Raw genomic sequence first — 14,498 nt, 5'->3', positions numbered from 1 at the left:
TGGGGCAGATTGTGCTGCCAAAGAAGGATGATCACCGGCCTCTGCAGCTTGGCTGGTAATTTCCCAGAGAGGCTGGCACAGGTCTCTCCAGCTTCCTCTGTGCTGGAGGCTGGGTTGGGCTTATGCTAGAGCTGTGATCTGACCTGAATGGAAAGAAGCCGGTCCTTACCAAGACTTTGATTTTCAGTCTGCCTCGCTTCCCCTCATGCCAGGAGTGGAGTTAAGATGGCAGCTATCAGCCTCTTTCTGGCTTGGACAGGTTCAAACTTTAGCTGTTCTCAGGGTTATACTTTAACCCGCTGAATTTACTTATCAATAGCTGAAGTTGGTGCCCAGCCATCTCTTCCTCCCCCTTTTTTGGGAAGTGGAGCTTTCAATTCCAGCCGCAGAACAGATCCTGAGGAGGCTTGTGCCCCAGTGGAGGATGGGCTCCAGCCTCCTTGGAATGGAGCACACTACTTACAAATCTTTTCTGCAGATGGGCAGTCTCCTCCTTCTGTTCCCTCAAGGATGTGGTAGGATATTCTTCTGGTCTCCTGGAGCCCCCAAACAGGTGCTTCAGCTAGCTCCAGATAGCTCTGGGTGTTTACTGCCCCGTAGCAGGAGCTGACTCTAGGAGCTCCTCACTCCGTCGCCATCTTGCTGGTTGTCCTCCCCCAATTTACTTTTTTTTTTTTTTAAGATTTATTTTATTTATCCCCCCCTTGCTACTTGCTCACTGTCTGCTCTGTGTCCATTCACTGCATGCTCTTCTGCATCTGCTGTTGTTGCCCTTTGTTGCGTCACCTTGCTGTGCCAGCTGTCCACAGGTGCAGGCCAGCTTGCCTTCACAAGGAGGCCCTGGGATCGAACCCAGGGCCTCCCATATGGTAGACAGGAACCCAATCACTTGAGCCACATCTGCTTCCTCCCCAATTTACTTTTAATGCTGGATGTGTTCCTTACCTCTTGGATCCTTTAGGTTCAATTCTATAGCCCAACTTTCTGGGTTCAGGTGCTGGCTCTGCCATTTATTAGCTGTTTCATCTGAGGGAAATTCTTTACATGCTAATGAAGCCAGCTAGTAAGATAGGGAATCAATAGATGGATCTGGAACCTGGCAGAGAGTCCATGTTGACATCAATAACCCCAAGATTCTGCCACTCAGAAGACTTCCTCCAGAAGCTAGGAGAAGCCGTGAATATTCCCCAAGGACTTTATCATTGGACCCTTCTGGTAGATTGATGGGCGAAATAAGCAATCAAAATGGTGAACAACTGGAACTCCTCCCCTGCCATTAGCAAAGTGGTGGGATAATTAACAGTTCAAAAAGTGGCGGTAGGCCTGAGTTTATTCTCTTACTTCTGGACCCTGACTCTGGCTGCCTTCTCTGCTTGGATCACCATACAAGTAAACTTGAGGATTATAACCTGTAATAGTGGGAGGGGTATGGGTGGGGTGAGGGGTATATGGGGACCTCATATTTTTTTAATGTAACATTTAAAAGAAAATAAAGAAGAAAAATATATATATATAACAACAGAAAAAAAAAAAAAACCTATAATAGGAAATTGTAGCCTGTAAATCAGCCCTCTTTAACATTTCTCAACCTCTTCCTCTCTACCTTGGACCCCTGATCTGTTATTTTCTTCCATTTCTCTTCCCTCCCTGCCTGAGTAAATTACTGGCCTAACTTACATGACATGCTCTTGAAATTCATTTCTGCAGCATAGTCAAGAACCTAAATAAAATCCATTAACAGTTTGATTCAGTTGTCTCTAAAGTAAAATTTGATCTTCCTTTAATAAACTTTTCTGTCATGATAGGAGTTACTCAAGTAAAGCATTTGGAGTAATGCTGAACACATGAAAAGTGTTCAGGTACTTAGTCTTTGCTCTTGCTGTCCCCTCAACAATTTGTAGATTCTGATTTTTCTGAACCCCTGTGTACTTGATTATCCCTGAGGATACCACTCCTGCTCTAGCTCTTTTAGAAACTATCCCGTGGTGTGTACAACATCATATCTAGCACTTCTATATAGAGAACCCTGTGTGGAATATTTTCTCCTTGTATTTTTCTTTTATCATGCACAAAAAAATTTGAAATCCGTCATGATTTAATGTGTATTTCCTATCCTTTGATGGAAAATCATGATAATGATATTGGTTAAAAGGGAAAGTCTCAGGTCCTGCATATTATAGAAGGAAAGAAAAAAAGGTAAGTATAGATAGCAATACCTCCTGTGAAATATGAATATAGGTAATATTGCATATATAAGTTTTTCTTTGAAACATAACAAGTGTACATTTATATTACATTAATATCAAGCAAAAATACAAGCAAAGCAAACTATGGAATGTAATGATATTAATACTTCAATAGTCTTCTATTAATAGTAAAAAAAAGAAAAGAAATATACGAAGGGGAAAAACCTTGAAAAAAGGTACTACATATCGTTTGCCTCTATTTCTACAAAACCTAAATACAAATAAATTACAGTGATGGAAAGAATTGCAGCTATTTGTTTTTTTGTTTATTATTATTATTAGAATAATGAAAACACCCCAATATTGACTGTAACGATGAATATCTGGCTCTGTGATTATACCAAATATCATTGAATATACCATTGGGATGGAGTGTGTGTGTATTAATGTGTATCAATAAAATTGATATTAAAATATTTGAAATCCATAGTGGTTTAGTGTATATTTCATACTCTTTGATTGAAAAACATGATGATATAGGGACCTAATATTTTTTTAATGTAATATTAAAAAAATAAATAAAGACAAAAAAAACTTTTAAAACAAAACCTTAGAAACTAACCTAAGTAAAAAAATAAAGTTTATGTACAATGATTTATTCACAATAAAAACCCAGAAAGAGAGAAAAAAAAAGAAAAACATGATGAAACAAAATTAGGGATATATATCTTGCTGAAATGATCTTACATGGACCTGTGAAAATGTTCATATCAGTTGATCTTTAACATGTCTCCTGTTTTGTGGAGGATAAGATCTCTGCCCATGGCCACTTGATGAAATGTGTTTTCATTTCAGGGACTGTTAACATTCCGGGATGTGGCCATAGAATTCTCTCAGGAGGAATGGGAATGCCTGGACCCTGAGCAGAGGGCTTTATACAGGGATGTGATGATGGAGAACTACAGGAACCTGGTCTCCCTGGGTGAGGATAACTTCCTTCTAGAAGTCAGGATGAGCCCTTGGATATCTTTGCCTTTTCCCGTATGAGTCACTTGGAATCCTCAACTTTGCTTTTAACTGAGAGTAAGTTGTGTTGGTTTCAGAAATGACAAGCATCATACTAAAGCATGTGGACTTTAACCACATACTTCACACTAGGTTAGAGGTTGTTCTAAGGACTTGATTGAGCACAAAACCTTATGTTGACCTTTTTTCCTTAGCGACTTTATTGATATATAATTCATATACTATACAATTTACTCACTTAAAATGTACCCTTCTGGGAAGCGGACTTGGCCCAATGGATAGGGTGTCTGCCTACCACATGGGAGGTCCGCGGTTCAAATCCCAGTCTCCTTAACCTGTGTGGAGCTGGCCCATGCGCAGTGCTGATGCACGCAAGGAGTGCCGTGCCATGCAGAGGCATCCCCCGCTTAGGGGAGCCCCATGCGCAAGGAGTATGCCCGTCAGGATTGCTGCCCAGCGTGAAAGAAAGTGCAGCCTGCCCAGGAATGGCACCGCACACACGGAGAGCTGACACAACAAAAAGAAACACAGATTCCCAGTGCCACTCACTGATAAGGATAGAAGCGGTCACAGAAGAACACACAGCGAATGGACACAGAGAGCAGACAACTGTGGGGGCGGGGGGAGGGGGGAGAGAAATAATAAATCTTTAAAAAAAATAAAATAAAATGTACCCTTCTGTGGGTTTTTTTTCCCTTTGTTTTTTAAAAAAAATTATTTATTTAATTATTTTTTTAAATTACATTATGAAAAATATGAGGTCCCATTCAACCCCACCGCCCCCGCCCCCCACTCCCCCCATAGCAACACTCTCTCCCATCATCATGACACATCCATTGCACCTGGTAAGTTCATCTCTGAGCATCACTGCACCCTTCTGTGGTTTTTAGTAGATTCATAGATGTTTGCATCACCTCTAAAAGAAACCCTTTACCCTTCAGCGGTCACCCTCGTAGCCCTCCAATCCCTCCAGCCCCATGCAACCACTAATCTACTTTCTGGTTCTATAGATTTTCCTGTTCAGGACATTTCTTATGAATGGAATCATATGACAAAGTTTTTTTGTGATGGATTCTTTCTTTTGCATCATATTTTCAAGATTCACTCACGTTGAACATTGTTAGTACATCATTCCTTTTTTTTTTTTTTTTTGCCCCTGAAATGGCTCCCTTGTCTGTTCATTGTTGTTTTCTTTTATTTCGTTTCATTTGTTTTTTTGTTCATTTTCTGTTTTTATTTTTTCTTTAGGAAGCACTGGCAACAGAACCCAGGACCTCCCATGTGGGAGGGGGTCGCTCAACCGCTTGAGCCACATCTGCTCCCCATCATATCATCTTATGGCCAAATAATATATCTAGAAGTGGAGTTGCTAGTTCACATGGTAATTCTATCTATAATTTACATAAGGAAGTACAATAGTATTTTCCACAGTGGTTGCACCATTTTTCATTCCTACCAACAATGCACACTGCAGTTCTAATTCATTGTTTCCTCTTCTAACTTGTTTTCTCTCTGTGTCTGTTTTAAGAACATCTATTGTTGTAAGGTTGAAGTAATATCTCATTGTGAGTTTATTTTGCTGTTCCTTAATGCAGACTTCTGTTGAGCAAAAGTTTTTAATTTTGACGAAATCCTATTTATTTATCTTTTCTACTGTTGTTCGTACAGTTGGTGCCATATGATAAGAATCCATTGGCCTCTGGACTGACAATATGATAGCCAGGCCCTGAGCCTCAACAGACTTCAGCTCCTACACTCTGATTTATTGGACTTACCCCACTCAGCTAGCATGGAGTTGAAGAAGGTCAACCACCACACCATGGAGCCTAGAGTGCCTACAACTGAAAGCAGGAGGATTGCATCCAGTATCCATGTGGAATCTAAGCCCCCACTTGACACAGATGTGCAATGGACACAACCAATCCAATGTCCACAGAGAAAATGTGGCATTGGTGTGGGAAGGGTGGCCATGGTGGCTGCTGGGTGCGGGGAATGGGAGGAAGAGATGAGATGGGGAGGCGTTTTCCGGACTTGGAGTTGTCCTGGGTGGTGCTTCACGGACAACTACGGGACATTGTAGATCCCCCCAGGGCCCACTGGATGGAACATGGGAGAGTGTGGGCTATGATGTGGACCATTGACTATGGGGTGCAGCGATGCCCAGAGATGTACTTACCAGGTGCAATGGATGTGTCATGATGATGGGAGAGAGTGTTGCTGTGGGGGGAGTGGGGGATGGGGGTGGTGGGGTTGAATGGGACTTCATATTTTTTTAAAAAATGAATAAAAAATTAAAAAAAAAAAAAGAATCCATTGCCAAACCCAAGGTCATGAAAATTTTCTACTCTTTTACAATTTTATAGCTTTTGCTCTTATATTTAGATCATTTTTCCACTTTGAGTTAAATTTTGTATATGGCGTGAAGGTAGTGTCGAACATCATTCTTTTGCATGTAGATTCCAGGTGTCCCAGTATACTTTGAAGAAATTGTCCTTTCCCGTATTGAATGGTCCTGGCACCTTGTCAAAATGAATTGACCATAGGTATATGGGTTTATTTTTCAACTCTCAGTTCCATTCCATTGATCTATATATCTTCCTTATGCCAATACTAAGCATACTGTTTTGATTACTATAGCTTTCTCATGAGTTCCCCCCCCCCCCCATTATTAGAAAAGTTGTGGGTTTACAGAAAAATCATGCATAAGATACATGATTCCCATATATCACCCTCTGGTTAATGCCTTGCATTGGTGTTGAACATTTGTTCGATTGGTGATAGCACATCTTTATAACTGTACTATTAACTATCATCCATGGTATAACTTAGTGTAGTTCCATGGATATTTTCTGGAATTTTACTCTGTTACCACATATGCATAATCTAATACTTCCCCTTTAATCACATTCAGATATATATTTCAGTGCTGTTAATTATATTGACCATGTTGTGTTACCATCACCACCATCTATTAGCAAAACATTTCCATAATTTGACATAGGATCCCTGTACATTACAAATATTAATATAAACTTCCCATTCCCTGTCCCTACCCTGTCCCCTGTGACCTGTATTCTAGATTCTAACTCTCTGAGTTTGCTTTTTTAAATGGTATCAAATGAGAGCAGTCATTCCATATTGATCCTTTTCTGTCTTATTTATTTCACTCAACATGTCTTCAAGGTTCATCCGTATTGTCTCATATATTATATCAGGACTTCATTCCTTTTTACAGCTGCAAAATATTTCACTGTATGCATATATCACAGTTTATTTATCCATTCATCTCTTGATGGACACTTAGGTTTCTTCCATCTTCTGGCAGTTTGAAAAATGCTGTTATGAACATTGGTATGCAATTATCTCTTCAGGTCCCTGCTTTCAATTCTTTTTGTTGTTTTAAGTTTTATAATCAGGAAGTTTAAATACTCCAACTTTTTTATTTAAGATGCCTTGAAATTTAACATAAATTTTAGGATCAACTTTTTCCCCATTTCCTCAAAAAAAGTCCATTTAGGTTTTCATAGGGATGGCATTGAATCTGTAGATCACTTTGGGGAATATTGCCAGCTTTACAGTATTATTTCTTTCAATCTGTGAACGTGGGATGTCTTTTATTTATTTAGGGCTTTAATTTTTTTCAACAATGTTTCTCCTTGTCAGTGTATTTCTTTTACCTCTTTGGCTAAGTTTATTCCTCAATATGATTTTCTTTGACAGCTATTGTAAATTGAATTGTTTTCTTACTTTCCTTTTCATTTTGGACATGCAGTTGTATAGGATCACACCTGATTTTTCATGTTGCTATGGTAGCGTGCACATTTGTTTAATTCTTTCCTGTGTGCATGAGTACATGCTCGATGGTGTCCCAATATTCTCCTAGGATATGTCCTTTTTTCTTCATTCTTTTTGTTTCAGATCATCAGATCTGAGTATCTCAATCCACCAATCATGAAGTTCACTGATTATTTCTTCTGCCTTTTCAAGTCTATTGAATCCCTATCCTATCTATATATATATTTTTTATCTCAGCTACTGTATTTTTCAACATTTTAGTTGATTCCGTTTTATAACCCCTATCTATTTATATTCATTATTTGGAAAAGCCTTATCCTCATTGTTTTCTTTAGCTCTTTGTACATGGTTTCTCTCAGCTGTTTGAACATATTTAAGTAGTTGATCTAAAGTCTTTGTGGGGAAGCGGATTTGGCCCAGGGGTTAGGGCGTCCGTCTACCACATGGGAGGTCCGCGGTTCAAACCCCAGGCCTCTTTGACCCGTGTGGAGCTGGCCCATGTGCAGCGCTCATGCGTGCAAGGAGTGCCGTGCCACGCAAGGGTGCCCCCGTGTAGGGGAGCCCCACGCGCAAAGAGTGCACCCCATAAGGAGAGCTGCCCAGTAAGGAGAGCTGCCTAGCGCGAAAGAAAGTGCAGCCTGCCCACGAATGGTGCTGCACACATGGAGAGGTGACATCAACAAAATGACGCAACAAAAAGAAACAGATTCCCGTGCCGCTGACAACAACAGAAGCGGACAAAGAAGAACACACAGCAAATAGACACAGAGAACAGACCCCCCTGGGGGGAGATAAATAAAATAAATAAATCTTCAAAAAATAAAAAATATAAAAATAAAATCTTTCTGATATGCGAACCAATTATTGGTTTCCTTCGGGACAATTTCTATTAATTATTTTTTCCTTCTTGTGTATGGATCATACTTCCTAGTTGCTTTGCATGCCATACAGGTTTTTAAATTTTTTTTATCAGACATTTTCAATAGTATAATGTGGTACCTTTGGAAATCAGATTTCCCTCCTTTATTAGAGTTTGCAGTTGCTTCTTGTTTGATAACTTTTCAGAATGATATTTCTGAAGTATGTATTCTTTGTCATGTGTGGCTACTGAAGTCTCCGTGTGGTCAGGTTAGTTGTCAGCTAATAATTTGATAGAGATTTCCTTCAACAAATGGAATAACAATAAAAAAGTCTCCCACTCTTTGTGGCATGAGCTTTGTATGTTGGGGAACACCAGCCCTGGACACACATATTACTTTCTAGATTCCCACGGATATGTGGGAGGCTTCCAAAGCCTTTATTCCCTGTATGAGTCAGGATTCTCTAAGGAAACAGAATCAACAGGAGATATCTGTCAATAGTAAGAGATTTCATGAGTGCCCACATGATCGTGGGGATGCACAAGTCCAGTGTCCACAGGCAGGCTACAAACCAGGGGCTCCAATGAGAGTTCAGTGAAGGTCCTTGGTGAGTTTCCGGGAGACACTGGCTGTCCAAAGACGAGCTGGGAAATGCTGAAATCATTTCCTCTTTTAAGGCATTCATCTGTTTGGATAAAGTGTAACTCATTGCTGATGGCAATCTTCCTGTTTGACTGTAGATGTAATCAGCTATGTATGCAGTAAAGTCACTGGTGACTAAAGTCCATAAATGTCCTTGTGTTACAATTAGCCCTGTGCTTGCTTGACAAAACAACTGGTCACAATTACCTGGCCGAGTTGACATATTAGCCTAACCATCACATTCCCTAAAGTATCGAACTCCTCAGACTTTTCTTCATATCTGTTGTTTTCCCCAAATGGCATCCCTTGCTCCAGCATCAGCAGTTAATATATTTGCTTTAAATTTAAATGCAACTCACTCTCCCATTGGCGCTTCTGTTGTGGGAGAATTCTGAATTAGGCAAAATAAAGGCTGCGGCTATGAGTTATCCCTTGAGGGAGCCAGCAGACAGGTTGAGAAAGAAAATCCACAATTCTCTGAAAATAAGCTTTATCTGCTCCCAGGTACTTAGCAATTTTACCGGGAGTATGGGTTGCTGTCTTCAAGGCCACTGATAAATAGGGGAGCACAGCACGTGGCCAGGGCAAATTGAAAACACTACAAACTTTTTCTTCTTAAATGTTCATTTGATTAGCTTCCAGAATTGCAATAATATTTATTCTGCTAGTTTTTGCCAGTTTATTTGCGGTTTCTGTGGTGGGATGTCCTTTCAACAGTTCCCCATTCTTCCCTTTTGTTTGGTATCTCCCTTCTGCAATTCATAATCTTTATCATACATTCTTTTTTTCAAGATAGATATTTCAGCAGTCAGTGATGTTCAATATATTTTCCATCCTCATATTTTATGCTCCTTCTGCAATATAAGTCCTTCTATTCTTAAGGAATATTGATATTTCAGCAGTCAATGATATTGAACATATTTTCCAGTGCTCATTTTTTGTGCTCCCTCTGGAATATAAGTCCTTTCTTCAGTTCTTAAAGAAGAATGTCTTAGATTTCCACAGACTGTAATTTAGTTCGATTGTGGTTACTTATTACTTGTCTATGGTATTTACTTTGAGTTATTAAAATATTTTATTGCTTGGTTTTTGCTATGAATTACAAGGGATGGATTTCTACTATGTACTGTGTAATATAATATTAAGTCACTAAATGATCATGTTGCAATGCTTATACTACATGGATAAAGTTAGAACAGCTGTTTAGAAAAATATTTTGGTATTTTCCCAATGGTTTTTTTAAAGTTCTTCCTAATTTTCGTCTTACTGTTATGGTTTTGCAATTCTGAATTGCCATTTATTTATGTTATACATGAGATATGTTTTTTCCAAATTATTTACCATTACATAATATAGTGCTGTGCCTTATTTGCATACAGCAATGATGCAGTAAATATGCAGTAATCAAATATTTGTTTCTCTCCAAGTGTCAGACATCCATATGTCTTTTCTTTAAGACGTAGTGGAAAAATACTCTTGTTTCAGCACAGATGTAAGTTTATATCATGTGAGTGGTTTGGTCATCAGATGTTTGAAACTTAGGCTTCCCTAAAAATAATTTGAATTCCCTTTAATCACCCTTTATTGAAGGATCCTGGTCTCTCTATGTCCCTAAACATTTTTAAGACCATGATTGGGAAGTTTCTTAATTTTGTTCACTGTAAGTATCACTTTTGCTGTAATATTATGTCTTCGAATATAAAATATTCATTTTCCAACTGTAGCTAATAGGAAGCCTATGGTCTTTTTTATCTTTCAGACATCTCTCCTGAGCATGCAAACAAGAAATTATTGCCAAAAGAAATAAATAAGGGAGAATTATGCCAACTAGTGATATTGAAAAACCACGAAAGACATGGCATTGAGCATTTTGATTGCAGGGAAGTCTGGGAAAGTATGCATGGATTTGAGAGTCAGCAGGGGCATGGCAAAAGAAATTGCAAAGGAGCGCCTAGGACCTAAAATAAAAGTGTCATTTGTATCAGAGCTGAACAACACATCAAATCCTGTAACAGTTTCCCTCTTAAGCAGAATATTTTTGCTAGAAAACGTGCAAAGCAATATTTCAGACATAGGAAGCCATTTTTAAGGAATTCATTGAAGCTAAAAAATAACATAAGCTATACATGGAACAAGGATGTCACATGTTTTGAAAATAGAGTTGAATTTCAGTCCAATCTGGCAGATATGCAGAGATTTCAAACTGAAGAGAAAAACTGTGAATGTACTCAAGTTGAGAAGTCTAAAATTGTTTCTCAGTTTCGCCACTTCAAAGATTTCCTCCTAATGTCAAACTGAACATGGGCAATAAATATGGGAAGGTTTTCATGCCTCAGTCATGGCTTGCACAACAGCAGAAAACTCCCCCTAGGAAAAAACCTTACAAGTGTGATGAATGTGGGAAGGCTTTTAGCCATTACTCAATACTAAGTAATCATCAGAGAATTCATTCTGAGCAGGGCCCTTACAAATGTAATGAATGTGCCAAAGCCTTTGTACAGGTCTCAAAGCTCACAACACATCAAAGAATCCATATCAAAGGGAAACCATATAAATGTAATGTATGTGGCAAGGCCTATACAAATAATTCAAACCTCGTAGGTCATTGTAGAATGCATACTGGAGAGAAACCTTACAAATGTAATGAATGTGGAAAGCTTTTACCAAACATTCGTATCTTTCCGACCATAAGAGAATTCATACCGGAGAGGAACCTTACAAATGTAACGAATGTGATAAAGCTTTTACCAAACGTTCATACCTTTCCTGTCATGAGAGAATTCATACCGGAGAGAAACCTACAAATGTAGTGACTGTGGTAAAGTTTTTCCAAAAGCTCATAACTTTGGGAGCACAAGAGAACTCACACTGGAGAGAAACCATACAAATGTGTTGAATGTGGCAAGGCCTTTAGGCGATGTTCTGTCCTCAGAAGCCACCAAAGAATCCACACTGGATAGAAACCTTACAAATGTAACATCTGGGCCAAAACCTTTAATTACTCCTCACATCTCTCTCGGCATCAGAATACAACTTGTGGAGAGAAATCACACATATGTAATGTGTGTAGCAAGGCTTTTTCCCAAATCTCAAGCCTTTTGATACAACAAAGAAATCACCCTGGAGAAAAAACACACAAATGTAATGAATGTGGCAAGGCTTTTACCCAAACTTCAAGCCTTGTTAAACATCAGCGAATTCATCCTGGGGAGAAACCTTACACATGTAATGTGTGTGGCAAAGCTTTCACTCAATTACATCACCTGAGTAGACATCACAAAATACATACTGAAAAAGAAAGATTGTGAATTTAAAATATATAACTGCTTTTATCCAAAACCCTAGCCTTGAGAATCATTGGAGAATTCATAGTAGAGAGAAACTGTACAAATTAACATGTTGCCTGGAAGAACAGGGATATGAGATGTTAAGATACAATACTGGGAAGCAGATGTGACTCAAGTGACTGAGTGCCAGCCTACCATATGGGAGGTCCCGGGTTCCGATCTTGATGCCTCCTAAGCAAGACAGAGAGCTGATGCAATGGGCAGTGAGCTGATGCAGTGGGCGGGTGTGATGACCTGATGCAACAAGATGATGCAACAAGAGAAATAAGGAGGAAAACATAATGAAAGACAAAAAGCAGGGAACAGAGCTGGCTCAAGTGATTAGGTACTTCCCTCCCACATGGGAGGTACCAGATATAGTTTCTGGTGCCTCCTAAGAAGAAGACCAGCACGCAACAGACATGGCAAAAAATGAAGAGATGGGCAGAAATAAATAAATAAATCTTAAAAAAAACCCAAAAAGATGCTAATTCTGGAGAGTATAGATGGAACTTAAGAGGCTGAGCACATGCTTCCCACATATGAGGTCCCAGGTTCAATTCCCAGTACCTCCTAAAAACAAAACAAACAAACCAACTTGGGCAAGCTGGTGTAATTCAGTGGTTGATCGCTGGCTTCCCATATACAAGGTCCTGGGTTTAATCTCCAACCCTGGTACCTTAAAAAATAGGCATATATATCGATAGATAGGTAGGTAGGTAGGTAGGTAGATAGATAGATAGATAGATAGATAGATAGATAGATAGATAGATAGATAGATAGATAGATAGATGCAATATTGTGTGAATGTGAATAATGAGTAAGGTCATGGGGCGTGACAGCGAATATATCTACAACTATGGTGTAAGTTATCATTAATGTGTTCAGGGTCCTCTTCTATAGATTTGGTGGTGCGAAAATCGGCCAGTAGGTTTTCAGAAAGGATTCCTTTACCAGCTGATGAAAAACAGAGCAGGCCATGACATTAGGAGGCTGAGAAAAACATTTGTCTGTTTTTTATTTATTATTTTAAATAATGAAAATGCTGTAATAGTGATTGAAGTGAAGAATGCACAGGTCTGGGATTATATCAAATACCGTTGTTTGTACACTTTTGATGAATTGTATGCTTTATTAATATGTATCAATAAAATTGATTTGTTTAAAAAAACAATGTGTCTGTACTTATACAATGTAATTTTACTAGTAGATCAATTTTTCAAAAATATTAAAATCTCAATTTGTGATTATGGCATTATATTACATCACTCTTACAAATCTAGTAAATTTCCAAGATATATATATCTTCCTTATGTTATCCCAGTGAAAAATTTAGTGGATCCAGAAATCAAGGGATTGTTTTGAGAAGTTGTGACATGAGAAAGCACCTATGGCCATGACAGATGCACAGTAGGCCCTCTCCAAAGATGGAAAAAGAATAATCTTTAGTTCATGAAAGTGCCAGAATGATGTAAAATGATGAACCGAAATATTGTGAAGTGGAGGCAGGAAACCTATTGCGTCCCTGCAATTCTCAAACTCGGGCTTTGGAAACACAATATGTTCATTTTACCTTAAAATCATGTCTCTAGTTCCTTCTCATTGCCATTATCATTGCCCTCATCATGCCATCTCTTGTCTTCTTTCCTATAATGGATACTGGATATTGCATTATGTGACTCAAAGTCCTTATAGAACAAGGTTGGTAGATTGAAATTTAAGTTCAATGTGAACCTTAGATGTTTTATTACACACATACCAAAAAAAATCTATCTTTTCAAGTGTACAGTTCATTGCTTTTTAGTATATTCACAAAGATACACAACTATCAGTACTATCTCATTCCAGAACACTTTCATTGCCCCAGAAAGAATCCCTGTTCCCATTAGCAGTCATTCTGAATCCCTAACATCAACCCCATCCCCCAGCTCTTGACAGCATCTAGTCTACTCTCTTCTATGGATTTACCTATTCTGAACATTTCATCTAAATGCAGTCATACAATAAGGGGCTATCCTGCATGCCTTCTTTCACTTAGGCTAATGTTCTCAAGGTTCATCCATTTTGTATTTATCACTACTTCATTACTTTTTGTGGCTAAATATATTTCATTTTTGAACATACCATACTTTGTTTATCCATACATCCATTATCGGAGATTTAGATTCTTGCCACTTTTTTTCCTATTGTGAACAGTGCTTGAATGTGCACTTGCAAGTTTTTATTGGCATGCTTTCCCTTCTCTTGGGTATATTTGTAGGGGTCATATTGCTAGATCATTTGGTAAGTCTATGTTTATCTATTTGAAGAACTTCCAAACTGACTAGCAAAGTTGCTGTACCACTTTAATTTTTTTTTAAGATTTATTCTTTATTTCTGTACCACTTTATATACCCAGAAGGAATGTATGAAAGTTCCAATTTCTCCACATAATTGTCAACACTAATTGATGCCTGTTTTTTTAAATCACTTTTTATTTTTATTGTTACTGAAGTCCTTACGTTATTTCATTGTGGTTTGCATTTGTATTCCCTAGTGACTAATGAAATTGAGCATCATTTCATGTGTTTGCTGGCCATTTGTATACCTTCTTCAGAGAAATATCTATTCAAATCCTTTGCCCATTTTTAAATTGGCTTGTCTTTTTATTGTTGGGTTTCAAG

At 38.4% G+C, this 14,498-nt stretch overlaps 1 protein-coding gene and 1 pseudogene across 2 annotated transcripts in view; both read left to right on the top strand.

Annotated features, from left to right (window-relative positions):
* LOC111758659 (zinc finger protein 573-like) overlaps positions 1-5,429 on the top strand; it is a 30,694-nt gene extending 25,265 nt beyond the window's left edge. The window contains exons 3-5 of one of the 2 annotated variants that reach the window (XM_058279418.2): positions 3,042-3,168; positions 4,461-4,593; positions 4,881-5,429. In XM_058279418.2, the coding sequence (XP_058135401.1) occupies positions 3,042-3,168; positions 4,461-4,561 (228 nt within the window). In that variant the 3' untranslated portion in view covers positions 4,562-4,593; positions 4,881-5,429. The remainder of the gene's footprint in view (positions 1-3,041; positions 3,169-4,460; positions 4,594-4,880) is intronic. The other variant, XM_023587720.3, reaches the window with a different exon arrangement.
* A 5,251-nt stretch (positions 5,430-10,680) lies between these two features.
* On the top strand, positions 10,681-12,920 carry LOC139436936 (zinc finger protein 665-like; annotated as a pseudogene).
* The last annotated feature ends 1,578 nt before the right edge of the window (positions 12,921-14,498 follow it).

Source organism: Dasypus novemcinctus, chromosome 18 (assembly GCF_030445035.2).
Source record: "Dasypus novemcinctus isolate mDasNov1 chromosome 18, mDasNov1.1.hap2, whole genome shotgun sequence".
NCBI lineage: Eukaryota > Metazoa > Chordata > Mammalia > Cingulata > Dasypodidae > Dasypus > Dasypus novemcinctus.
This window is presented reverse-complemented; position numbering and strand designations above follow the sequence as displayed.